Below are 25,338 nucleotides of genomic sequence, written 5' to 3' on the forward strand. Positions count from 1 at the left end.
GTATTTGATTACAGACAAACCACTATTTATTTATTTTTACTAGGTAGTAGCTTCTTTCCATTTTAAAAATAGTGTGGTCTACTTTTGTGTATTTTAATAAAGTTGCATAATTTTCCCCATAAAGGTCTTTGTTAAAGTGATGTATGTAATTAATCTCTACTCCTACCCCATATTTCCCACTCCCCTATCTTTCCGAACCCCAACTGTTTAATTATTCACACACTGTCTCTTCCCTCCACTATAATAATGTATGCCCAATAAAGACAGGATTTTCTTGTTTTTGTTCACTGCTGTATCTTGAGCATTTAAGTGAATCAATTTTTATTAGAAAAAAATTACACTGCTGTATCTTTGTTCACTGCTATATCTTGAGTATTTTTAAAGTGAATCAATATTTTTATTTTAGAAAGTTACATTTTAGGCCAGGTGCAGTGGCTCATGCCTGTAATCCCAGCACTTTGGGAGGCTGAAGCAGGATGATCATCTGAGGTCAGGAGTTCGAGACCAGCCTGACCAACATGGAGAAACCCCATCTCTACTAAGAATACAAAATTAGCCAGGCGTGGTGGCACATGCCTGTAATCCCAGCTACTCGGGAGGCTGAGGCAGGAGAATCGCTTGAACCTAGGAGGCGGAGGTTGAGGTGACCTGAGATCATGCCATTGCACTCCGGCCTGGGCAACAAGAGCGAAACTCTGTCTCAAAAAAAAAAAATTTACATTTTAATTGTTTGCTACGAGCATATAGTAATGCAACTGATGGGCCAGGCACAGTGGCTCACGCCTGTAATCCCAGCACTTTGGGAGGCCAAGGCGGGCGGATCATGAGGTCAAGAGATCAAGACTATCCTGGCCAACATGGTGAAACCCCATCTCTACTAAAAATACAAAAATTAGCTGGGTGTGGTGGCGCGCGCCTGTAGTCCCAGCTACTTGGGAGGCTGAGGCAGGAGAATCACTTGAACCCAGGAGGTGGAGGTTGCAGTGAGCCAAGGTCATGCCACTGCACTCCAGCCTGGGCGACACAGCGAGACTCCGTCTCAAAAAATATATATATATAAAAAAGTAATGCAACTGATCTTTGTATGCTGCTCTTCACTCAGCAATCATGCTGAACTCTTATTTCAAATAGCTCACTTTGTAGAATCTGTTGGATTTTTTTTTTGAGACAGGGTCTCGCTCTGTCACCCAGTCTAGACCTCCTGGGCTCAAGGAGTCCTCTTGCCTCAGCTTGCTGAACAGCTAGGACTGCAGGTGCGTACCACCACGTCAGCTTTTTTTTTGGTAGACAGGGTCTTGTTTTGTCGCCCAGGCTGCTCTCAAACTCCTGGCCTTAAGCAATCCACCTGCCTTGACCTCCCAAAGTGTTGGGATTATAGCCACCATGCCCAGTTTGGGTTTCTTTATAAACAATTGTCTCCAGAAAAAGAGAAATGTCTGTCCCTTTGTTTGGTTAAGTTTTCAAAAAAAAATTATTAATTTATCAAATTCGTTTCCTGCATCTATCAGTTCTTTCAGATACTATCCAAAATTTTTCTTAATCTGCTTTCCTCCTTCTATCTGTTAATGTGATCTGATCATCTGTAACACATTTGTCCTATTACTAAATAGCCTCCCAAAGCACAGAGGAAGCTAACTTCATAAAAACAAACTTACTGTCTCCAAAGCTATCATCACCTCTTCTAGGTGGGTAGTCATCAAAGGTGTCTGTAGCAGGACGAGCCCTCCAGTCTGTATCTGTTTTGTCAGAATCCCGATTTCTATCACGGCCAAAAGAACGATCATCCCTGTCTACAGATACATTAAAACAAAAACTGTAAGTTATCTCATAAAAACTTTGCCCAATATTTCTCACACATAGAAAACCCCCATTTTACCCTATTTTTCACTTTCACGTCACACTGTCATCCCAGTTACCTCAAGCCCCATAAGTACATGCTCCAATTCAACCCCAGGTGGCTCTTTTCCTCCCGTTTTTTCCTATTGGTTTAATGCTTAGCTATCTCAAATTCTGTATGGGCCAGGAGTCCCTGAAACATATACAAATTAGGTCCCCTTTGTGACCAACGTGCTGTTAGGCAGCTAATCTATTTATCATCTATTTAATGTTCATCTAGATCAATCAGTCTTCTCAATCTTGACATGCATTTTGGGCTGCATAATTCTTTGTTGATGGGGACTGTCCTATCCCCTACAGAATTAACCCCTGGATTCTACTTATGTCAGCAGCACTCCCTCCAATTGTGACAACTACAACGTCTTCAAACATTGCCAGAAGTCCCCTGTGGGGCAAAACTGATTGAAAACTGTTACTGTAGATTCAGGCAGGCCCACCACCACCCCTATTCAAATTTTCTAGGAAAGGATGGCTTGGTGTCATCCTAGGACCATTACCAAACAGAAATCTCTACCAGTTTCCTTACCTTTATCCTGTGCTTGATCAGCAACGTCCACTCGAATTCTCCTGTTACCTAGAGACTGAGAGCATAGGACCATATTAACCAACCTTTTGCCCCATTATGCACAAATCCCTTGAGTGACCTTGAACGTCTGGGCATAGCAGAAGCACTAGGGGAAGGAAGATAAAGGAAAACACTGTAATCTAGCTAACACTCCAATTTGTGGGCTAAAGAGTCCTTTAAAAGACTTAAAAATTAAACAAATTTAAGCTGGCCTTGAATATTAGGTCAATTATACTATTTTTACAAAGCTTAATTTCACAGAATAGAATTAACTTTTTAACTATCCAAGGTAATTTGTCAAGTGTAGTAAATTAAAAATAATTCTCACATAACTAGCTGAATAAAAGGCATATTTGGTGCCACAACAATTATTTATCAAAATTTATAGAAGCCAGGTGCAGTGGCATGTACCTACAGTCTCAGCTATTTGGGAGGCTGAGGCTGGAGGATCACTTAAGCCCAGGAGTTCAAGTCCAGCCTGGGCAATATAGCGAGACCCTGTCTCTTAAAAACAAAAACACCCAACACATTTATAGAGCCCCTACTACTACTATGTACCAGCAAAATTGCATAAAGCATGCTTTGTCTACAATCTTAGGTCCTTTCACTCAGTATTACCTTCAGATAAATCAGTTCTTCCAGAGATACCCTCTGACTTCCCTTTCCCACATCATTATTTATATACTTTGAACCCAATTAATTCTATTGCTGATTTTTCCTCATTTCATAGTAGAATCTACAGTTGAAGAAGGATAACAATGATTTTTAGTTAAAAATACCCAAAACTATATTAAACACCACTATAATGAAATCTCTAGTAACAAAGTAACTCTTAAATATGGACCACAACAATATAGTAAGTAATAGTTAATCTAGTAAACATCAAATAGTTAACAATTGCATGGTATTCTTTTTCTTATCCAGACTGAGTAAAGTTAGAGACCAGTAATGTTAGTAAAAATCTAAAAATAATCCAATAAGAGTAACTCTGGAACAAGATTAGACCTTCATATGCATTTAACTAAGTACATTAATTTTTATCTCTATTTCACACTGACTACAGATTATCATGATGGTAATCAATTATGAGGCAGCAAAACTATTTCTAAGAGGTGTTGATTTCAATCATGTCATATGGCAAAATAGGACTACAGAAATATGGCACAAATGGCACTAGAAATTGCCTTATCAATAAACAATAAGGTGTTTCTGGAGTTAAAGGAGGAAAAAAGTCTTTTTTCTTCTGAGATATAAGCCCCTGAAGTCCTGGGACAGGAAAACCTTTGTGGGCAGTGTTGACAAGCAGGACTAGATATTTATTGTCACTCTCCTGTAAAATATTCCTTTGTAGGAAATGTTTCCAAATCCTCTTAAATGAACAAATATACCATTACAACACTTCCCTGAAAATGAGATATGCCTTTAATACTAAACAAACTTGATTTTTCTATTTGCCTTTATCAGGCCAGATTACTTTGAAAAAGCAATGCCATAAGAGTTGAGGCAACACTGTGGGTAAACCAGTGTAAGACTTAATTAGAGGCCTGGTGTGTGGTGGGTTTCTTCCACAACTTTCCACCTAAGTACCTATCTAAATTATTGGGGCCTACTGAATTTGCTGAAGTGTGACTTGCTAGATGTTCGATGTTAAGTGATACACTGTTAAATAATGCAGGCCTTTATTTGTAGATATGGGAATCTTTGAAGTGAGCCTCTCAACCTAAAAAATACCAGTTTGATCAATAAACATGAGATTTGTGAACTTACACCCCTCATATCCCCACTCTTATTTTCTTTACCTCTTCATTGAGACTCAGGGCACTGAGCAGGGAATCCAGGTCCTCAAATTCAGCATAACCAAAACCTTTCAACCTCTCTGGATTGCTGGGTTCACGTGGTAAACGCACTGCACTGATCTGAAGGAATAAGAAACAACAACAAAGTTTCCCAGCATTCTTCTTCATTTGTCATTTTTTGAGAGGACTACAAAAGCATTACTGTATGTGCATGAATTTTTCTGAATACACAAGAACATGGTTGTCTCAGGAGGAAAACTGATGCAGAGGGATAGTAGAAACTTTACTAAATGCCCTATTATACCTTCTGAATTTTGAACTGTATGAATTTAACTCTAAAAAAAAAAAAAAAAAGATGAATTCAGGCCAGGTGCAGTGGCTCATGCCTGTAGTCCCAGCACTTTGGGAGGCCGAAGCAGGTGGATCCTCTGAGGTCAGGAGTTCAAGACCAGCCTGACCAACATAGTGCAACCCTATCGCTACTAAATACAAAAAATTAGCTGGGCATGTAATCCACTGTACTCCAGCCTGGATGACAGAATGAGACTCTGTCTCAAAAAAAAAAAAAAAAAAAAAAAAAAAAAAAATATATATATATATATATATATATATATACATATATAATTTTGATTTTATTTTTTTTCTTTGAGATGGTGTTTCACTCTTGTTGCCCAGGCTGGAGTGCAACGGCACAATCTCGGCTCACCACAACCTCCGTCTCCCAGGTTCAAGCAATTCTCCTACCTCAGCCTCCCAAGTAGCTGGGATTACAGACATGTGCCACCACGCCCAGCTAATTTTTGTATTCTTAGTAGAGACAGGGTCTCACCACATTAGCCAGGCTGGACTCGAATTCCTGACCTCAAATGATCCACCCGCCTCGGACTCCCAGAGTGCTGGGATTACAGGCGTGAGCCACCATTCCCGGCCTTAAATTATATTTCTAGTTGTTTTTTCAACAGCAACTGCCCATTCCACAATTAGTCTTTTTTAGACATTATCCTCAATATCTAGTTAATTATTACAACTTTTACACTTACATTTAATCCTCGAAAGAATTCCTTAATTGACTCTTCTGTAACATCATAGGGTAGGTTTCCTAGAAAAGCAGTGTAGGGTGGCGATTTGGGAAGACGGCTCCGGTCGATATTGGGTTCCCGAGCAGCCCGTGGAGCAGTGGGAAGGATGGAACGGTCAATTGGAGGCGCCCTATACACATCGTCATCGTTACTGTGCCAAGTTGTCGAAACTAGGATAGAGGAATGAATGTAAGAAATTAGAAGAAACTTCTCTCACTACTGTCATAGAACAAGAGGACCCATGTTAATTGCCAAATATTAAACATGCTATACAAGAAAACCAGACCAAAAAAAGTGGGGGTTCAGTAAGGGCACTTTACGAAGCTTCTGAGATTATGACACCTTAATCCTTATGTAAGCAAGGAAATATTATTCCATAAATACAACTCTTTATGGAATATTACTGTGTGCCAGCTACTTTATATTCATTATATCCCATCTTATCTTTTTAACAGTCCTGTGAGGTTGTCCCCCATTCTACAGAAAAGCAAACTCAGATTTCAGACAGTAATTTGCCCAAGGTCACAGATGGTAAAGCTAGGATTCAAACCTGGGTCCCTCTTACTCCAGGTGTATTTAACCACTACTGACAACTCTTGTATTCCTAGTGGTGAGTTTGAAGTTGAGTATTTTTCTGCATGGTCTATCCTCCCTTAAAAACAACAGCAGGCCTGGCTCGGTGGCTCACGCCTATAATCCCAACACTTCGGGAGGCCAAGGTGGGTGGATCACCTGAGGTCAGGTTTGAGACCAGCCTGACCATTATGGTGAAACCCTGTCTCTACTAAAAATACAAAAATTAGCCAGGTGTGGTGGCATGTGCCAGTAATCCCATCTACTTGGGAGGCTGAGACAGGACAATCTATTGAACCGGGAGGCAGCAGTTGCAGTGGGCCAAGATATTGTGCCACTGCACTACAACCTGGGCGACAGAGTGAGACTCCATCTGAAAACAAACAAACAAAAATATCACAACAAAAATCTTTTCCTACAGCACTGTCCATGAATTTGTACTTCAGATACCAACACCTATGGGAAGTACGACCTATATAAAATTTCCTGTTTTGGCCGGGTGCGGTGGCTCATGCCTGTAATCCCAGCACTTTGGGAGGCTGAGGCAGGTGGGTCATGAGGTCAGGAGTTCAAGACCAGCCTGGCCAAAATGGTAAAACCCTGATTCTACTAAAAATACAAAATTTGCTGGGCGCGGTGGCAGGCACCTGTAATCCCAACTACTCAGGCGGCTGAGGCAGGAGAATCGCTTGAACCCCGGGAGCAGATGTTGCAGTGAGCAGAGAGCGCGCCACTTGCACCCCAGCCTGGGCAATAGAGACTCTGTCTCAAAAAAAATTTCCTGTTTTTAGGAATTATGAAAACAGGTCATAGGGAAAAATATTCTTTCAGCATGCAATAAACGATTTTCAGGAAAAAAACAATGGTAATGAGATTTATGTCATACCCGGTCATTATAAAACAGCTCCTTATTATTCCTGGCGACTTCCTGAAGGCACAGAACTTGTTCAATTGACTCTTCTTTATTTTCCCACCATAATTACTGTTCTCACTCCTTTTCCTCAGACCATTTTCGTTTACCCAAGGACACTCTGATTTTATACTAATGACACCTGGAACTAATTATTCCTTGGCTCTGAGTAAACATAGCTTACAGATTACACTGAAACATCACTTTTTTTTTTTTTTTAAGATGGAGTCTCGCTCTGTCTCCCACGCTGGAGTGCAGTGGCATGATCTCAGCTCACTGCACCCTCCGCCTCCCAGGTTCAAGCAATTCTCCTGCCCCAGCCTCCCGAGTAGCTGAAATTACAGGCACATGCCACCACGCCCAGCTAATTTTTGTATTTTTAGTAGAGATGGGTTTTCACCATGTTGGCCAGGCTGGTCTTGAACTTCTGATCTCATGTGATCTGCCCACCTCGGCCTCCCAAAGTGCTGGGATTACAGGTGTAAGCCATCGCGAGCAGCCTGAAACATCACTTTATGAGGACCCCATAGAATTTTAGACCTAAAAGGAATTTTAAAAGATGATCTAGTTCTTACTTTTAAAATGAAGAAAATGAGGCCCAAAAGAATAGTAACTTAAGAAGTCTGTTAATGCAAGAACAAGAACTAGCAAAGCTCTCTTAAATGACCACTTCAGTCTTCACTGCAAAGTCTGACAGCCCAAACCTCAGATTAAACCTTAGATTCTATAAAATATGTAAGATTTCAGGTGCTAAAAAATGAGTAAGTTCTTTTCAGATTACAAACGATGTGAATTATTATGTAATAGGTTTTGTCTAGAAAATAATAAACATTCCAAACATGATGACAAAAGAAAAATTACCATCTCCTTCCAGGTCATCCGTTTCATCAGCCCAGCTGACTGGTTTGGAAACATAGGTGCTTCCTCCACCAGTACCCCCATCCTCAGCCAGAAAATCTGTTAGGGAGATAGTCTTCCCCTTCTTATTCTTCTTTTTTGCTGTTTTAAAAGGCAAGAGAAAGATTATTCACCAATACTCAGGTATTTACAGAGTTGTACAATGCAATATTGTAAAACATTATTTAGAAAGAAATAACATGGACACTCCTCAAATGGTTAAATTATGGCATTTCCATGAAGGGGTACTATGCAGACATAAATAAGAAATTTAAAAGTTGCAGAATACCTATTATGTGTAAACACATGTTTACGTACGGAAAAGGGTCTGAGTGTTTGAGATACACCCTGGAGAGTATGTTTGGGGTGTGGGGGCAACCTTTTATTTTCTACTATATTCACTTATCATTTGAGATCTTTAATTTTGTAACTACTTCTATTCAGTTACTACTTTCACTGCTCTTTGGATAAAAAAGATCAATAAAAATTCGTATCTCACATAACATATTCCGTATGGCAGTTTTGAAGACTGTTTTGACACTTGTAAACAAACCATATAGGGAAGGAATCACAACTGTCTCTTTTTTTTTTTTTTTGAGACAGAGTCTTGCTCTTGTTGCCCAGGCTGGAGTGCAATGGTGCCATCTTGGCTCACTGCAACCCCTGCCTCCTGGGTTCAAGCAATTCTCCTGCCTCAGCCTCCCGAATACTTGGGATTACAGGCACCCGCCACCATGCTCAGCTAATTTTTTGTGTGTTTTTAGTAGAGATGGGGTTTCACCATGTTGGCCAGGCTGGTCTTGAACTCCTAACCTCAGGTGATCCTCCTGCCTCGGCCTCTGAAAGTGCTGGGATTACGGTGTGAACCGCCACACCCGGCCCCATTTTTTTTTTTGAGACAGGGTCTTGCTCTGTTGTCCAGGCTGTAGTGCAGTGGTGTGGCCACGGCTATCTGAAGCCTCAACCCTCCCATGCTCATGTGATCCTCCCACCTCAGCCTCCTCAATAGCTGGGACCACAGAGGCACACTACCACGCCCAGCTGATTTTTAAAAAGTTTTTAAATTCCCTATGTTGCCCAGGCTGGTCTCAAGTATCCTGGAGGATCCTAGGCTCAAGTGATCCTCCTGCCTCAGCCTCCCAAAATGCTGGGATTACAGGTATGAGCCATGGTGCCTGGCCACAACTATCAATTTACAGAAAAGGAAACTAAGTCTCAGAGAGGTTAAGTGAAACACCAGATGTCTGTAAAGTTACAGAGACATTAGATGGCTAGGCTGAAGATAAAACCCAAGTTTTTTTCATACGAAGTCTAAGGCTCTTTCTATATACCAAGGTATCTTTGCATCTCAGCAGCTTATTCTATGTCAGGTTATCAAAACCACAGTAAAACGTACTGCTATTTGAAAGTGTTCAAATGTTAACAGTCATATTCCCTAGATCTCTCTGCCCTCTAGAAAAAATGTCCTCCTCTACTATAACAACACTGCATATGAGGATGTAATGCTAAAAGGAAAACACACGAAAACCCTAATAACCAACACATTTAAGTGTTTCCCACAGTTATGGAATATTTAGTAATCTCCAAATGGCTCAACTTAGTGAACTGACACTGCTCTTTCTTTGTGGTCCTCAGAACTTCCGAGAAGTCACCACCAATCAAGAGCTGATTCACAAGAGCAGAGGGACTCAGTAAAGTTCCAGAACTGGCCTGATAGCAGCCACTACATGATTAAGAAAAAAACAAGCAGCTTTGTTGTAAAAAAGATCGGCTTCATGGTTTTTATAATCATGAATTTCTCCTCCATGTTCCAATTGTCACCTGATTTTTAATCCAAGAATATCAAACTTGATGTACCCCTTTGTTTAACTGAAGGTTGCTTTCTCACTTGGTATCCCTTTCTTTCAAAATTTAACTTTCAGGAAATAAAGGTAACCAGTTTGCTATGAATGTTAACACATAGCCTTCTGGACACAATTAGAACCTGAAGTATTACGGTCTCAATGTGCAAACCAGATGAACCCGGCTAAAATAATCAAAGTTGACCACGAACATGGTATTTTCTGTATCTCTCAAGTGACTTAATATTAATCCAGCTCCAAAAGTATTGTTTATGATCAACCAGATCACATTTTGAATCCATCCTACGCTTTTTTTTTTTTTTTGAGATGGAGTCTCGCTTTGTCATACAGGCTGGAGTGCAGTGGCGCGATCTCAGTTCACTGCAACCTCCGCCTCCCAGGTTCAAGCAATTTCTCCTGCCTCAGCCTCCCAAGTGGCTGGGACTACAGGCGCGTGCCACCACGCCAGGCTAATTTTTTTTTTTTTTTAGTTTCACAGTGTTAGCCAGGATGGTCTTGATCTCCTGACCTCGTGATTAGCCTCCCAAAGTGCTGGGATTACAGACATGAGCCAATGCGCCCGGCCTGCTTTTTCTTTTTTTGCAGTGGTGCAATCATGGCTCACTGCAGCTTTGACCTTTTGGGCTCAAGCAATCCTCCCACTGTAGCCTCTTGAGTAGCTGGGACTATAGGCATGCACCACCATGCCCAGCTAATTTTAAAATTTTTTGTAGAGGCAGGGGTCTTGCTACACTGCCCAGATTGGTCTTCAACTCCTGGCCTCAAGTGGTCCACCCGTCTCAGCCTTCCAAAGTGCTGGGATTAGATGTGAGCCGCTGCACTTGGCCTTATTCCACAGCTTTCAAAGAATACGGTTACGGAGAGGTAGGGTCTCATAGCACTTTTATTGCTGCAGCTCATATGCAAAGGTTTTTTTTTTTTTTTTTTAGAGGGAGTCTCACTCTTGTCCAGGCTGGAGTGCAGTGGCGCCATCTCGGCTCACTATAACCTCTGCCTCCCAGGTTCAAGTGATTCTCCTGCCTCAGCCTCCCAAGTAACTGGGATTACAGGCATGTGCCACCAAGCCTGGCTAATTTTTGTATTTTTAGTAGAGATGGGGTTTCACCATGTTGGCCAGGCTGGTCTCAAACTCCTGACCTCAAATGATCCACCCACCTCGGCCTCCCAAAATGCTGCGATTACAGGCATGAGCCACTGTGCCCAGCCTCATATGCAAAGATCTATGGGAGATTTTAATAAGCGAACACGAGTAAGACATGAGGTAAACCACTTACAGTGCGTGGGCTTATTTTAGACTTTTTCATATCATTTAATTCAAAAATAGTGTCTGGGATTAATATGATGCTAGCTACAGATCCTTACCCTCATGTGGCTTAATCTAGTATCATCAGCTAATATCCAATTATTAACCTGTCCTTCCACTGGGAGGATAAAAACAGAACTGGTGGTCAGTACAATAAGGTCAAGTTCAACAAAAGAACATTAACAATCTGAATAAGGTATCCCTTTCCTCTTTGTTCTATATACGTATCTTCTACCAAAACAGCAGAATGTGGAATTAATCTGCCCTTTAGTCCGATTTGGCTTAAATCAACTTTGTAGATCACAGTTTCTCAACTCTCACCCCTTGACTCCTTTGACAAACAAGTTTCTTCTTTAACGTTATTTGAAATTTCCAAACAAATTAAATATCATGACTAAAAAATATTAAAAGCACTTTTAAATCTTAGAATGTCTTTTCAAATCACAAGTCTCCCCCTCCTCTGATTGCCACCCACTCCCAGGCCCTCTGGTTAAGAAATTACTGTTGGGTGTGGTGGCTCACGCCTGTAATCCCAGCACTTTGGAGAGGCGGGTGGATCACGAGGTCAGGAGATCGAGACCATCCTGGCTAACATGGTGAAACCCCGTCTCTACTAAAAATACAAAAAAATTAGCCGGGCGTGGTGGCGGGCACCTGTGGTCCTAGCTACTCGGGAGGCTGAGGCAGGAGAATGGCGTGAACCCGGGAGGCGGAGCTTGCAGTGAGCTGAGATCGTGCCACTGCACTCCAGCCTGGGCTACAAAGCGAGACTCCGTTCCCCACAAAAAAAAGAAAAAAAAAAAGAAAAAAAAAGAAATTACTGTTGGATGAGTCTTTTTTTTTGAGACAGAAATTTTGCTCTTATTGCCTAGGCTGGAGTGCAATGGTGGAATCTCGGCTCACCGAAACCTCCGCCTCCCGGGTTCAAGCGATTCTCCTGCCTCAGCCTCCCAAGCAGCGAGGATTACCGGCATGCACCACCACACCTGGCTAATTTTGTATTTTTAATAGAGATGGGGTTTCTCCATGTTGGTCAGGCTGGTCTCCAACTCCCAACCCCAGGTGATCTGCCCGCCTCTGTATCCCAAAGTGCTGGGATTACAGGCCTGAGCTACTGCGTCCCACCTGTTAGATGAGTCTTAAAAAAACAGGCTAAAATTCCTTACAAGATCTTCAACTTATTTAACTGTAGCAGCAGCACTGACTCAGTCAAAATATAAGCAGCAGGTTTAAAGGAATTAGCCCTTGGAAAGCAAAATCAATAAACCTAAAGTAGGTGCCCGTGTTTGTTCCACTCCATTTCATTCCAGTAACTGAGAAAAGATGTTATCTAAATCCTCCATGCCCTTTGCTCCCTCAATACCTAGGCCCATTACATGTTTAGATTTCAACAGTGTTCCCTCTGCTTTATAAGTAAAGCACTGTTTAATGCTCCAGGTTTATCAATCCTTTGCAATTCAACAATGAACTGGTCCAATTCTTTAATTTTCTCTAAATCTTATGTGAACTGGTTAAAAAGTTAACAAATCAATCACCTCACAAAACAAAACCTGTCCCAATTATTTATACATGGTCTACAGTGGGGAAAACACACCTCCAGCTCTTTATATACCCATACAGGTTTAATAAAAGATCTTAAAAATGGAAATATTGCTAAGTCCAGAAGCTGTTAAACAAGAGACAACACATTCATGGTTTTCTTAATAAACAGGATTTGTTATAATAGATACTAAAATAAATACAGCCTACTTCTTAACTCAGAGTTTCTCTATCTCAGCACTGCTGATATTTTAGCTTAGGTAATTTGTCACGGGGGGATCTTTAGCAGTTATCTCTGATTCTGCTCATTAGATGCCAATAGCAACCCCCGATCCCCATTCCACTCTGACAACCAAAAGCGTCTCTGGACACTGCCAAATGCTCTGGGGTGGGATGAGGGTTTGGGATGAAAAGACTGTTCCTTAGTTGAGAACCATGTTCTAAGTGATGTTTCACTTCAATAAATAAAAAGATAAATGAAAAGGAATTGTTAGTCCTATATAAAGGACTTTTCTTTGGGGGTGATAAAAAGGTTCTGAAATTAGATAATAATGATGGTTGAACATCTCTGAATATACTAAACCCCACCAAATCATATAGGGTCTTGCTCTGTCACCCAGGCTGGAGTACAGTAGTGAGATAATGGCTCACTGCAGCCTTGACCTCCAGGGCTTAAGCAATCCTCCCACTGCAGCCTCCCAAGTAGCTGGGACCACAGGTACATGTCACCACCCCTGGCTAATTTAAAAAATTTTTTTTGTAGAGACGTGGTCTCACCATGTTACTTAGGCTGGTCTTGAATTCCTGGGCTTAAGTGATCCTCTTGCCTTGGCATCCCAAAGCGCTGGGATTACAGGAGTGAGCCACTGCACACGGTCCAAACTGTACATTTTAAAAGTGTAAATTTTATGGTATACAAATTACACTGAATAAAGCTGTTACTAAAAGTGAGTTCTGCCACATTCTCCATAATTAAAAGCTACCTTAGGCCAGGCGTGGTGGCTCATGCCTGTAATCCCAGTACTCCGGGAGGTCAAGGTGGGAGGATCACCTGAGGTCGGGAGCTCGAGACCAGCCTGGCCAACATGGTGAAACTCCATCTCTAGAAGAACCGCTTGAACCCAGGAGGTGGAGATTGCAGTGAGCTGAGACCACGCCACTGCACTCCAGCCTGAGCCATAGTGAGACTCTGTCTCAAAACAAAAACAAAAACAAACAAAACAAAAGCTACTTTAAATAATGAATAACAAATGTTTCCCTAAACCAACAACATTGCATAAACACAATCGATCCACCCAAACAGTGCCTAGAATTAGACTAATTACATTGGTGTTTACAGCCCAGCCATGAAAAGACATTTCATGCAATGTAATACAATATTTCACCTTCACCTTTACTGCACTATATAGATGCTCCCTGACTTATGATGAGACTGTCAGGATAAACCCTTCTCAAGTAAAAAAATGCATTTACTATCCGGATAAACCCATTGTAAAGTCAAAAAGATCCCAATGCAAGCCACCTTTTGATTTAGTTGGGGATTGGGTAAGTTTAGCATAGTAGAGATAAAGACTGAGTCAAAACTCATAAGCTCCACCATCTTGACCCCCGTACGGGTTCAGTTACATGACCTCTCTGTGCCCAATTACTTCATTTTGACAGAAGATGCCATACTACCTTTTCCTTATCCCTCCAGGGATACTCAATTTGATCATATACATAATCAAACAAAATAAGTGCCCAATGCATGCCATGCTAACCATTACACAAAATGGGAGACAGGAGGTACACAAATTCAAGTTAAACTTCTTGATTTGGTACTTTCCCACTATCGGGACCATAGCAGTATCTACTACAAATTTAAGAAACTGGCTCATAAATGTACATAAGGCAAACCTAATTACAAATAATTACTTAAAATACTGTACTCAAGTTCAGTTATTTCCTCTACCATCACGAAAAGAGAATTCCAGAATGTTTTGAGATGAAATATACCTCTTTTTTCAATGACATTACTTAGAAACACTGCTTTATCTTAATTGACACTATTCTGTATTTGTATTTAAACTTTCATAAAGAGTTTTAATTTTGGCCTTCTGGGTATCTTACTCACAGAATAACATATACATGATAGAGGATGGAACTTGACACTAGGGAATCTGTAAGCAATATATAATGGCACCCCTTAAAACCATTTCACTGTGAGAGTCAGCAGTGTATGAAAACAACCACTGCAGAGCATCTTCTCCCTATAAAAATAATCAAATAAGATGTCACACAGGACGGCATTTTGAAGCATTATGGAAATGAAAGGCCTGTGCATGAGCTTACATATGTTATTTCCAATTTTAAAGTTTGTTTTTGTTTTTTTTTTTGAGACGGAGTCTCGCTCTGTCGCCCAGGCCGGAGGGCAGTGGTGCAATCTCAATTCACTGCAACCTCTGCCTCCTGGATTACAGGCGTGAGCCACCACACCCAGCCCAAAACCCCGCTAATTTTTGTATTTTTAGTGGAGACTGGGTTTCACCATGTTGGCCAGGCTGGTCTCGAACTCCTGTTCTCAGGTGTTTCACCCACCTCAGCTTCCCAAAGTGCTGGGATTACAGGCATGAGCCACTGCACCCTGCCCAATTTGAAAGCATTTTAAATGTTAACCTGTATCAAACGCATTTGATTCCCTCTAGGTAAGGGGACAGCAGATAAATAATGACCACTTTCCAGATAAAGAAACTGAGATTCAAGCGGTAACCGGCTTATTACTGGCAAGTCTACTAAAGTAGTCACAATGAAAATTTAAGAAAAATGAAAAACTTCGTATTCTTAAGATTTTTTTTTTTTGAAATGGAGTCTTGCTCTTTTGCCCAGACTGGAGTGCAATGGCACAATCTCGGTTCACTGCAATCTCCCCCTCCCAGATTGAAGCGATTCTCCTGCCTCAGCCTCCGGAGTAGCTGGGATTACAAGCACGCGACACCACGCCCAGCTAATTTTTGTATTTTTAGTAGAGACAGAGTTTCACCATGTTGGTCAGGTTGGTCTCCAACTCCTGACCTAGTGATCCGCCCGCCTCGACCTCCCGAAGTGCTGGGATTACAGGCGTGAGCCACCGCGCCCGGCCTTTAAGAATTCTTTTTAAGAAGCAAAGCAAGGAATTAAGTGTACTGGCTCAATGTATCAAGTTTCTAGGAATTCAAACTATCCTCATTCTATAGTTAGTTCTGAGACCTACCTTAGTTCTTGAAGGTCAATAATGGATCACACTGGAAACTGGTATTGCTGCAAATAATTTTTTGGTCTCATTTAACAGTAAAAGAGGCGTATGAAGTTGTTTTATGTATTTTCACACAGAATACATAACATCCATTTCCCACATCAGGGAATACTGGTTACTTCACAAAGCCAGTGTGACTGGAAAGAGGAGCGGGGAAACAATCCGCTAAACCCCAGATTCCTCAAGAACAGACTGAAAGATGTGACTTGTGCTCAGATACCAGTACCAGCTAAAAAGATTTACTGAAGTGAATTAAAGGAGATGAGGGTTTTCAAGGGGGTAGAGTAAATATGGAAGAACAAGAGAATGGGACGTCAGAGTAAATCCCTTTTATCAGTCTGGATTTCCCTCAACTCGGTAAAACGAAGGACATGAATTGCTGTCCTATGTTCCGCCTCTAAAAATTACACAAAAGTTAAGAAAACACAGATTTTCTTCACTAAATTACGATACTAAACTGTTAAGGTGGCAAATCCAGACCAAGTAAGTGCTTTAAGCAATGGTTAGTTTAAAATATATTTAGGACTTTTACTAGCCCACTGGAGAAAAAAATATGAACATTTTTGTAAACTTCAGATGCTTTCGGGCAGCGTCCTAAACTGATGATGACACCTTGATACTTTTAAGTTGCTAAGGAGTCTCAAAGATTATGACCTTGCTATGCCAGCTGAGAGCAGTGTGGCCTTAAATAATATTCCTCAGCTGGGAAATACCACTAGCTCTCTGCAGTACCTCAGGATGGAAGGAGACAACATGCACAAAAGTGCTTGGTCAACTGTCAAGCGTTACACCAATGAAAGATGTTCAAATGCACCTCAAATTTCTCAACATTTTCCAAAGCCAACCAAAACCCTTAGCTTCTTTGTAATAGAGACGATGAATTACTAGGTAAGAAATGAGCACCCAGAGATAGAAGTTCAAATAATGTTTTGAAGAATGCAAGGTCATGCCAGAGAAAACAAACTATATTCCTCAAACTAAAATCAATGCTACAAGATGTTGGGTCATCACTGCTTTTATAAGCCCATTAGAAATGTAATTAGACTTGCAAGGCACTGATACTCCCCTCCAAGGTTGTCTAAAGAAGTAAGCAAGTCCAGCCATTAGTAAGCACTATTTTAAAAGTACCTCCTGGTAGTTGTACAGTTACCTTAAAAAAAAAAAAAAAAAAAAAGCTGAAATCTACCATTGGAGCTATCCAAATTCAACCAACATGGAAGCGCCGGAAGAGAAACCTGATCCTGGCATATAGCTGCGCTGAGTAAAAAATGCCTCCAATTGAGTATGAGAAAAAAGCCTAGAAGGAAATCTAGGTGCACACCGGTGCTTCTCCAACACGTGGGCGCACCTAACTGGGTTCCCCACCCCCATCTAACGCCAATAGCACCAACCTCCAAGCCTAACACACACACCCTTAGAAGAATACAGGCACAGGGCCACACTCTAGAAAGGGAAGAGACAACCTAAAAGGACATAAGAGAGCAACACAGGCGCGTTAAAAAGCTTCCCATCTGGGTTCTAGCGCACGCATTGAAGGCGCGCCCGTCTCTACTACCCTCGTGTCTCCTACCGCGCACGCGCACCGCTGCCTTCCCCCGCCCCTCCAACAACTCGCGCTCGCGTTCCAACTGCTCCCCCCCACCACACTTATTCCCCTACCCCCCACTCCGGTCCGCTACAGCCTCGCGCCTTGGAGACGTAGTCTAATGTGCACTCGTCCGCGCAGCAACCGCCTCCTTCCTTCCTCCACGCCTTCACGCGGGCACGGTGATTCACGTCTACGAAAAGGCCTCGCACCACCCGCACACCTTTCTGCGCCTCCTTCCCCAATTCAAGCCAGAGTCTACCATTACTGCCTATTCCAATCTCGCGCAGAAAGGGTGAAAAGAGTGTGAGGGGGAGGGGAAGGTGTCCTTCCCCTCCCCCCCAAACATCCCGAGGCAGTAACCTAACAGGGCCACGCCGCCAGCCTGCCGCAGCCCTCAATTCAGAAAGGAACCAGTGCCAGCAATTCCCCGACTTCAGGAAATCAGTGGATCACGCTCGGAGGGGGGGTTTCAGAGCCCAGTCCTTGGCCGCGCTCGGCTGCTCGCTCACCTGAGGCCGCCATGTTGGGAGAGGGAAAGAGAACGCAAAAGACCCGGATGAGGCAATCACGTGATTATAGCGGGCGCGTCGAGCTAGGAGACGCGAAGCTGGAAGGGGGCGGGGAGGTGAGGACAGAGACAGGAGGCGGGGCGGCGCTGCTCTAGGTTCGTAAAGCTGCGCGGCGAGGTGGCACGCCGTCCGACGGGAAGACATGCGCGACATGTGGCCAAAGGGGCGGGGCCTGGGTTGTCGCGAAACCCCTCACGCTTTACGTAGGGCTACACGCGAGCGCGGGGCTGGAGCTGAGTCCTGGCCGGCCTCCTGACGCACAGACTTCCTGCCGGAAGAGTGGCGGGAAGGGCGGGGCTTCGCTGCTGCTTCTGCTTACTCTGCACGGAGCCGGTGATGGGTGTGGCGAAATGGATGTGCTGAAAGGGAAGATTCTGAGTTTAATGTACTTTTTTGAGACGGAGTTTCGCTCCTGTTGTCCGGGCTGGAGTGCAATGGCGCGCGCGACCTCGGCTCATTGCAACCCCCGCCTCTCGGGTTCAGGCGATTCACCTGTCTCAGCCTCTGGAGTAGCTGGGATTACAGGCGCCCACCACCATTCGCTGCTAGTTTTTTGTATTTTTAGTAGAAACGGGATATTTCACCATATTGGCCATGCTGGTCTTGAACTCCTGGTCTCAGGCTATCCACCCGCCTCGGCCTCCCAAAGTGCTGGATTATAGGCGTGAGCCACCGCGCCCGGCCTAGTTTTTAAAAGCCACATCAGAAATCACTGATTTTATTTTTATTTATTTTTATTTTTTGAGACGGGGTCTCGCCCTGTCTCCCAAGCTGGAGTGCAGTGGCGCGATCTCGGCTCACTGCAGCCTCAACCTCCGGGGCTCAAGCATTTCTTCCACCTCAGCCTCCCGAGTAGCTGGGACCACAGGCGAGTGCCTCCAGGACCAGCTAATTAAAAAAAAGTCTTTGTGTGGAGACAGAGTGGCGGGCTTGGGGGGGGGGGGGGGGGCGGTGTGTCTCCCTGTGTCGCCTGGGCTGGTCTCGAACTCCTGGACTCAAGCATTCCTCCCTCCGAGGCCTCCCACAGTGTCGGGATTACAGGCATCAGCCACTGTTTGTTTTCAAATTACTTTTTGTAAAGGCAAAACAAATCGAACGTCTTGTGTAAGAATGGTTTTAATGAGGCATATTTAGACGGAATAAGAAGGTAACAAATGCTGAACACTTAATTGTCATGGGCTTTTACCTCATTTAATGGTCCAATTTACTGACTAGGTTTAGTCCAACTTAGGCCTTTAGGATTTCTGAGACTAGGGCTATTCATGCTTCCCCTAGCTGATGTTCCATTTCATTCATTAAATGAAAATTTTTGTTTCCCACCGTGTGCCAGGCACAGACACTTGCGGGTACAACATGGAATAGAACTGTCCCAAAAGAGGTTATATTCTAGTGGGGGAAGGACAGATAATAAGCAACTAATAAAATATTACAACAAGTATTCTGTGAGTAATTAAAACAAGGTGGTGTAATAAGTTATTAGGTGCAACTTTAGATTGCCTGTCAGAGTAGACCTCTGAGGAAGTGACATTCAGACGGAGGTCTAAATTACAAGCTGCCATCCCTGGGAATGTCATCTGAAGAGGTTTAGGAGAAGACAGGATGCGCAGTTGGGTTTGCTGCAATATGGTGAGGGCAGGGGAGGGAGGAGTGGTACAGGATGAATCTTGAGAGATAGGGGCTGGATCATGTGAGGCTGATCATGTGAGGGGATTGGGAAAGTGTGGAATGATTTAAGGCAGAGAAATGTCATGAGTTGAAATAAAATTTTAAAAAGGATTACTTAGTATCCTGATGTGAGTGGTGGTTACATGGGTGTATATCTAGAATTCGTATACTTAAGATTTGTGAATACTTAAGATTTGTGTACTTTATGTAAGTCACGCGTTAATTAGAAAAAAAGAGATTACTCAGGCTACTGAATGGAGAGTGCAATTGTCAGAGGTGTTTGAACCGGAGCAACTCCTTGAATAGGGCTGGGTAAAATAAGTCTGAGACCTACTGGGCTGCATTCCCAGAAGGTTAGGCATTCTTAATCACAGAATGAGATAGGAGGTCAACACAAGTTATAGGTCACAAAGACCTTGCTCATAAAACAGCATGCAGTAAAGAAGCCAGCCAAATCCCATCAAAACCAAGATGGCGACTAAATTGACCTCTCCTCACTGCTCATTATATGCTAAATATAATTCGTTAGCATGGTAAAAGATACTCCCACCAGGACATGACAGTTTACAGATGCCATGGCAATGTGAGGAAGGGGGAGGAACCCTCAGTTCGGGAATCGCCCTCCTCTTTCCAGGGAAAACATGAATAATCCACCCCGTGTTTCCCATATAATCAAGAAATAACGGTAAGTATTCTTAGTCAAGCAGCCCATGCTGCTGCTCTCTGCCTATGGAGTAGCCATTCTTTTATTCCTTTTTCTTTTCTTTTTTTTTTTTTTGATACGGAGTCTCGCTCTGGCGCCCAGGCTAGAGTGCAGTGGCGCGATCTCGGCTCACTGTAAGCTCCGCCTCCCGGATTCACGCCATTCTCCTGCCTCAGCCTCCCGAATAGCTGGGACTACAGGCGCCTGCCACCGCGCCCGGCTAATTTTTTTTTGTATTTTTAGTAGCGACGGGGTTTCACCGTGTTAGCCAGGATGGTCTCGATTTCCTGACCTCGTGATCCGCCCGCCTTGGCCTCCCAAAGTGCTGGGATTACAGGCTTGAGCCACTGCGCCCGGCTTTTTTTTTTTTTTTGAGACAGGGTCTCACTTTGTTACCCAGGCTGGAGTGTAGTGGCAAGATCATGGCTCACTGCAACCTCCACCTCCCGGGCTAAAGCGGTCTTCCTACCTTAGCCTCCCGAGAAGCTCAGACCACAGGCATGTGCCATCATGCCCAGCTGATTTTTGTATTTTTTTTGTAGAGATGGGGTTTCCCTGTGTTGCCCAGGCTGGTCTTGAACTCCTGAGCTCAAGTGATCCGCCTGCTCCAGCCACCCAAAGTGCTGGGATTATGGGTGTGAGCCACCATGCCTGGCCAATTCTTTTATTCCTTTGCTTTCCAAATAAACTTACTTTCACTTTTTGGACTTGCCCAGAATTCTTTCTTGCATGAGGTCCAAGAACCCTCTCATAGGGCCTGGATCTGGACCCCTTTCTGGTAACACAATAATGGAAGAGAAGGTCCAGTTAAAGGGTTGTTGCTCTGCTGAGTGGGGTGGCTCACACCTGCACTTTGGGAGGCTGAGGCTAGCGGATCACCTGAGATCAGGAGTTCAAGACCAGCCAGGCCAACATGGCGAAACCCTGTCTCTACTAAAAATACAATTTTTTTTTTTGAGACGGAGTCTTGCTGTCTCACCAGGCTGGAGTGCAGTGGTGCTATCTCGGCTCACTGCAACCTCCACCTCCCGGGTTCAAGCTATTCCCCTGCCTCAGCCTCCTGAGTAGCTGGAACTACAGGCACACGCCACCATGCCTGGCTAATTTTTGTATTTTAATAGAGACAGGGTTTTGCCATGTTGGCTAGGATGGTCTCAATCTCCTGACCTCACCCGTCTCGGCCTCCCTAAGTGCTCACGCCTGTAATCCCAGCTACTCAGGGAGGCTGAGGCAGGAGAATCGCTTGAGTCCAGCAGGCAGAGGTTGCGGTGAGCCGAGGTCATGCCACTGCACTCCATCCTGGGTGACAGAGCGAGACTCTGTCTTAAAAAAAAAAAAAAAAAAAAGTTGTTGCTAGCTAGGAGCTGTGGCTCCTGCCTGTAACCCTAACGACTAGGGAGGCTGAGGTGGAAGGATTGCTTCAGGCTAGAGTTTGAGGCTGCAGTGAGCTATAATCACACCATTACACTCCAGCCTGGGCAACAGAGCGAAACAGACCCTATCCCTAGAGAAAAAAATGGTTGTTGCTGCCCAGGCTACGTAACTTTTCATGGGCTGTAGGCACTTTTGCCTAAATAACTATAATAGTTATTGAAGATAACTCCTAAGATTTTGGCATGAGCTGCTGGGCGATGCCTTTTACTTAGATGGTAAAGCCTGGGTGGAACAGGTTTGTAGAGGGTGTGTGGGCTCTGTTTTGGCCCTGCTATGTTTATGATATGTACTAGTCCAGTTCTTCTCAGATTTTAATGTTTACCAATCACCTGGAGAATTTGTTTTAACTTTTAAGTCAGATTCCAATTCAGTAGGACTGAGATGAAGCATGAGATTCTGTATTTTTTCTGGTTTGGATCATTAAAATGGAATGAAATCTGAGAATTAAGACCATTAACTTAAGAATTAAGTTGACCAGGCCGGGCGCGGTGGTTTACGCCTGTAATCCCAGCACTTTGGGAGGCCAAGGCAGGCGGATCACGAGGTCAGGAGATCGAGACCATCCTGGCTAACATGATGAAACCCCATCTCTACTAAAAATACAAAAAATTAGCCAGACGTAGTGGCGGGCGCCTGTAGTTCCAGCTACTCGGGATGCTGAGGCAGGAGAATGGCGTGAACCCAGGAGGCGGAGCTTGCAGTGAGCCGAGATCGTGCCACTGCACTCCAGCCTGGGCAGTAGAGCGAGACTCCGTCAAAAAAAAAAAAAAAAAAAAAAAAGAATAAAGTTGACCATTGGAGGCAGTAGATTTCAAAAGGTTCAGAGAAAAGCCAAATAAAATAGGGATGTATTGGGTAGGGAGAGACTTCTAGTTACTAAGCATTTAAAATATGCCAATGTTATGACACTTAATGAACTAGCTTATTTAGTCTTCACAGTGGCCCTGTAAGGTTGATGAGATTAATCTCATTTTTAGGTAATGACAGCAAGATTCAGAAACAAGAAGTACCAACCAGGCGTGGAGGGTCACGCCTGTAATCCCAGCACTTTGGGAGGCCGAGTTGGGTGGATCACTTGAGGTCAGGAGTTCGAGACCAGCCTGGCCAACATGGTGAAGCCCCATCTCTACTGAAAAAAAATAAAAAGGTCGGGCGCAGTGGCTCACGCCTGTAATCTCAGCACTTTGGGAGGCCAAGGTGGGCAGATCACCTGAGGTTGGGAGTTGGAGTCCAACCTAATCAACATGGAGAAACCCCGTCTCTACTAAAAACACAAAAGTAGCCAGATGTGGTGGTGCATGCCTGTAATCCCAGCTACTCGGGAGGGTGCTTGAACTTGGGAGGTGGAGGTTGTGGTGAGCTGAGATAGCACCATTGCACTCCACCCTGGGCAACAAGAGCAAAACTCCGTCTCAAAAAAAATAAATAAATAAATAAAATACAAAAATTAGCTGGGCGTGGTGGCAGGCACCTGTGATCCCAACTATTTGGGAGGCTGAGGCAGGAGAATTGCTTGACCCGGGAGGCGGAGGTTACAGTGAACCAAGTTCAAGCCACTGTACTCCACCCTGGACGACAGAGTGAGACTCAAAAAAAAGAAAAAAAAATCCTGCCATTTATGACAGCATGGATGAACCTGGAGGACATTATGCCAGGTGAGGAATTTTTTTTTTTTTTTTTTTTGAGACGTAGTCTCACTCTGTCACCAGGCTGGAGTGCAGTGGTGCAATCTTGGCTCACTGTAACCTCTGCCTCCCAGGTTCAGGCAGTTCTCCTGCCTCAGCCTCTTGAGTAGCTGGGACTACAGGTGCACACCGCCACGCCCAGCCAATTTTTTGTATTTTAGTAGAGACGAGGTTTCATCATGTTGCCCAGTCTGGTCTTGAACTCCTGAGCTCAGGCAATCTGCCCGCCTCAGCCTCCCAAAGTTCTGGGATTACAGGCGTGAGCCACTGTGCCTTGCCTATTCCACTCGCTTCTATTTTGTTAAGGTTAGGAAGCTAAAATAATGGATATATTATTGTTTTCTGTTTTCTCTCCCCACAATCCAAGCAATATATATCACTACTTTAAAGATGTGTATTTCTGCAGAATAAAATATTTTTATTGCTGAGTTTCGAATGTGTGAGGTTAATTTTAAATATATATGAATATTATGTACAGGTTCTGTTTCTGGTTTGGTAAATAAGTTCCCAGCAGATCAATCCTGTCATAGATAATGATAATCTCTGGACAAAAATAAAAAGAGAAGACCCACAATTATCTGAAAGCTGTGGAGAATGCACAAAGGCAAGCAGTTTTGGAGGGAAGTTGAAACTTGAAAGCAGGTGCTGAACTGGGGTGGAATAGTGGGGTGTCGGGGGCTGAAGTTTGTGTCACATTTGTGTCATGAGAAAGCCATTGACCAAGACATTCTCAACTACCAGAAAGTGAGGGGGGAATCTTGTACAGAAGAGAGCCAGAGTTCTGTGTTCAGACTCTGCCCAAATCTGGCTGGTCCTTGAACCATGCATGCATAGAGCAGGGTACAAACAGTTCAGCTAAGGAAAACAATAATAAAGACTTAAACTGAGATCCCAGCTGCTATCTATTTCAAGTGAGTGAGTTTGTAGTTTGAGTCTAACCGATTTAATATCCTGCTAAAATAAAAAATCAACGGCTTTGGAGGGCATATTAGTTTCCTGTTCTTGAAGTAATAAATGAACAGAAATTTAGCGGCTTAAAACAACATAGAGTTATTCTTTTACAACTCTGGAGGTCAGAGTCTGAAATGGGTTTCACTGGGCTAAAATAAAGGTGTTGACAGACTGTGTTCCTGTGGCCGGATGCCATGGCTCACGCCTGTAATCCCAGCACTTTGGGAGGCCAAGAGTGGGCGGGTCACCTGAGGTCGGGAGTTCGAGACCAGTCTGACCAACATGGGGAAACCCTGTCTCTACTAAAAATACAAAATTAGCCGGGTGTGGTGGTGCATGCCTGTAATCCCAGCTACTCGGGAGGCTGAGGCAGGAGAATCACTTGAAACTGGGAGGTGGAGGTTGCAGTGAGCTGAGATCATGCCACTGGACTCCAGCCTGGGCAACAAGAGTGAAACTTCGTCTCAAAAAAAACCAACCAAACAAACAAACAAAACTGTGTTCCTTCTGGAGGCTTTAGGGGAAAATCCATGGTTTTTGTTTTGTTCTGTTTTTTGCCTTTTCCAGCTTTTATAGACTGCCTATGTTCCTTGACTCATGGTCCCCTTCCTCCGTACTCAAAAGCAGCAACATAGGTTTGAATCTTTCTTACATTGAATCACTTTGACTCTTTTCTTCTGCTTTTCCCTCTTTCACTTTTAAGGACCTCTGTAATACATCAGGCTCACTTGGATAATCCAGTATAATCTCTTTTTTTTTTTTTTTTTTTGAGATGAAGTCTTGCTTTGTCGCCCAGGCTGAAGTGCAATGGTGCAATCTTGGCTCACTGCAACCTCCACCTCCTGGGTTCAAGCAATTCTCTTGCCTCAGCCTCCTGAGTAGCTGGGATTACAGGTGCCTGCCACCATGCCTGGCTAATATTTGTATTTTTAGTAAAGACGGGATTTTGCCATGTTGGGCAGGCTGGTCTCGAACTCCTGACCTCAGGAGATGCGCCCACTTTGGCCTCCCAAAGTGCTGGGATTACAGGCCTGAGCCACTGCACCCAGCCA

General features: G+C 43.6%; 1 protein-coding gene and 1 long non-coding RNA gene across 9 annotated transcripts in view; one reads left to right on the forward strand and one right to left on the reverse strand.

The window, feature by feature from the left end:
* The window catches only part of LOC103783741 (uncharacterized), a 35,611-nt gene extending 22,596 nt beyond the window's left edge, over positions 1 to 13,015 (forward strand). The window contains exon 4 of the long non-coding RNA XR_004665681.3: positions 9,352 to 13,015. This is a non-coding gene — a long non-coding RNA (uncharacterized LOC103783741). The remainder of the gene's footprint in view (positions 1 to 9,351) is intronic.
* Positions 1 to 18,118, reverse strand: part of EIF4B (eukaryotic translation initiation factor 4B) — a 35,929-nt gene extending 17,811 nt beyond the window's left edge. For 4 of the 8 annotated variants that reach the window (XM_034935799.3, XM_055095635.2, XM_034935798.3 and 1 more), the window contains exons 1-6: positions 17,789 to 18,118; positions 7,681 to 7,818; positions 5,298 to 5,506; positions 4,261 to 4,377; positions 2,423 to 2,477; positions 1,656 to 1,790 (exon numbers count right to left, since the gene is read on the reverse strand). In XM_034935799.3, coding sequence (XP_034791690.1) covers positions 1,656 to 1,790; positions 2,423 to 2,477; positions 4,261 to 4,377; positions 5,298 to 5,506; positions 7,681 to 7,818; positions 17,789 to 17,801 — 667 coding nt within the window. In that variant the 5' untranslated portion in view covers positions 17,802 to 18,118. The remainder of the gene's footprint in view (positions 1 to 1,655; positions 1,791 to 2,422; positions 2,478 to 4,260; positions 4,378 to 5,297; positions 5,507 to 7,680; positions 7,819 to 17,788) is intronic. The other 4 variants (XM_055095634.1, XM_055095633.1, XM_055095631.1 and 1 more) reach the window with 1 other exon arrangement.
* Between the last annotated feature and the right edge of the window lie 7,220 nt (positions 18,119 to 25,338).

This window comes from Pan paniscus, chromosome 10 (genome assembly GCF_029289425.2).
Source record: "Pan paniscus chromosome 10, NHGRI_mPanPan1-v2.0_pri, whole genome shotgun sequence".
In the NCBI taxonomy this organism is placed as follows: domain Eukaryota; kingdom Metazoa; phylum Chordata; class Mammalia; order Primates; family Hominidae; genus Pan; species Pan paniscus.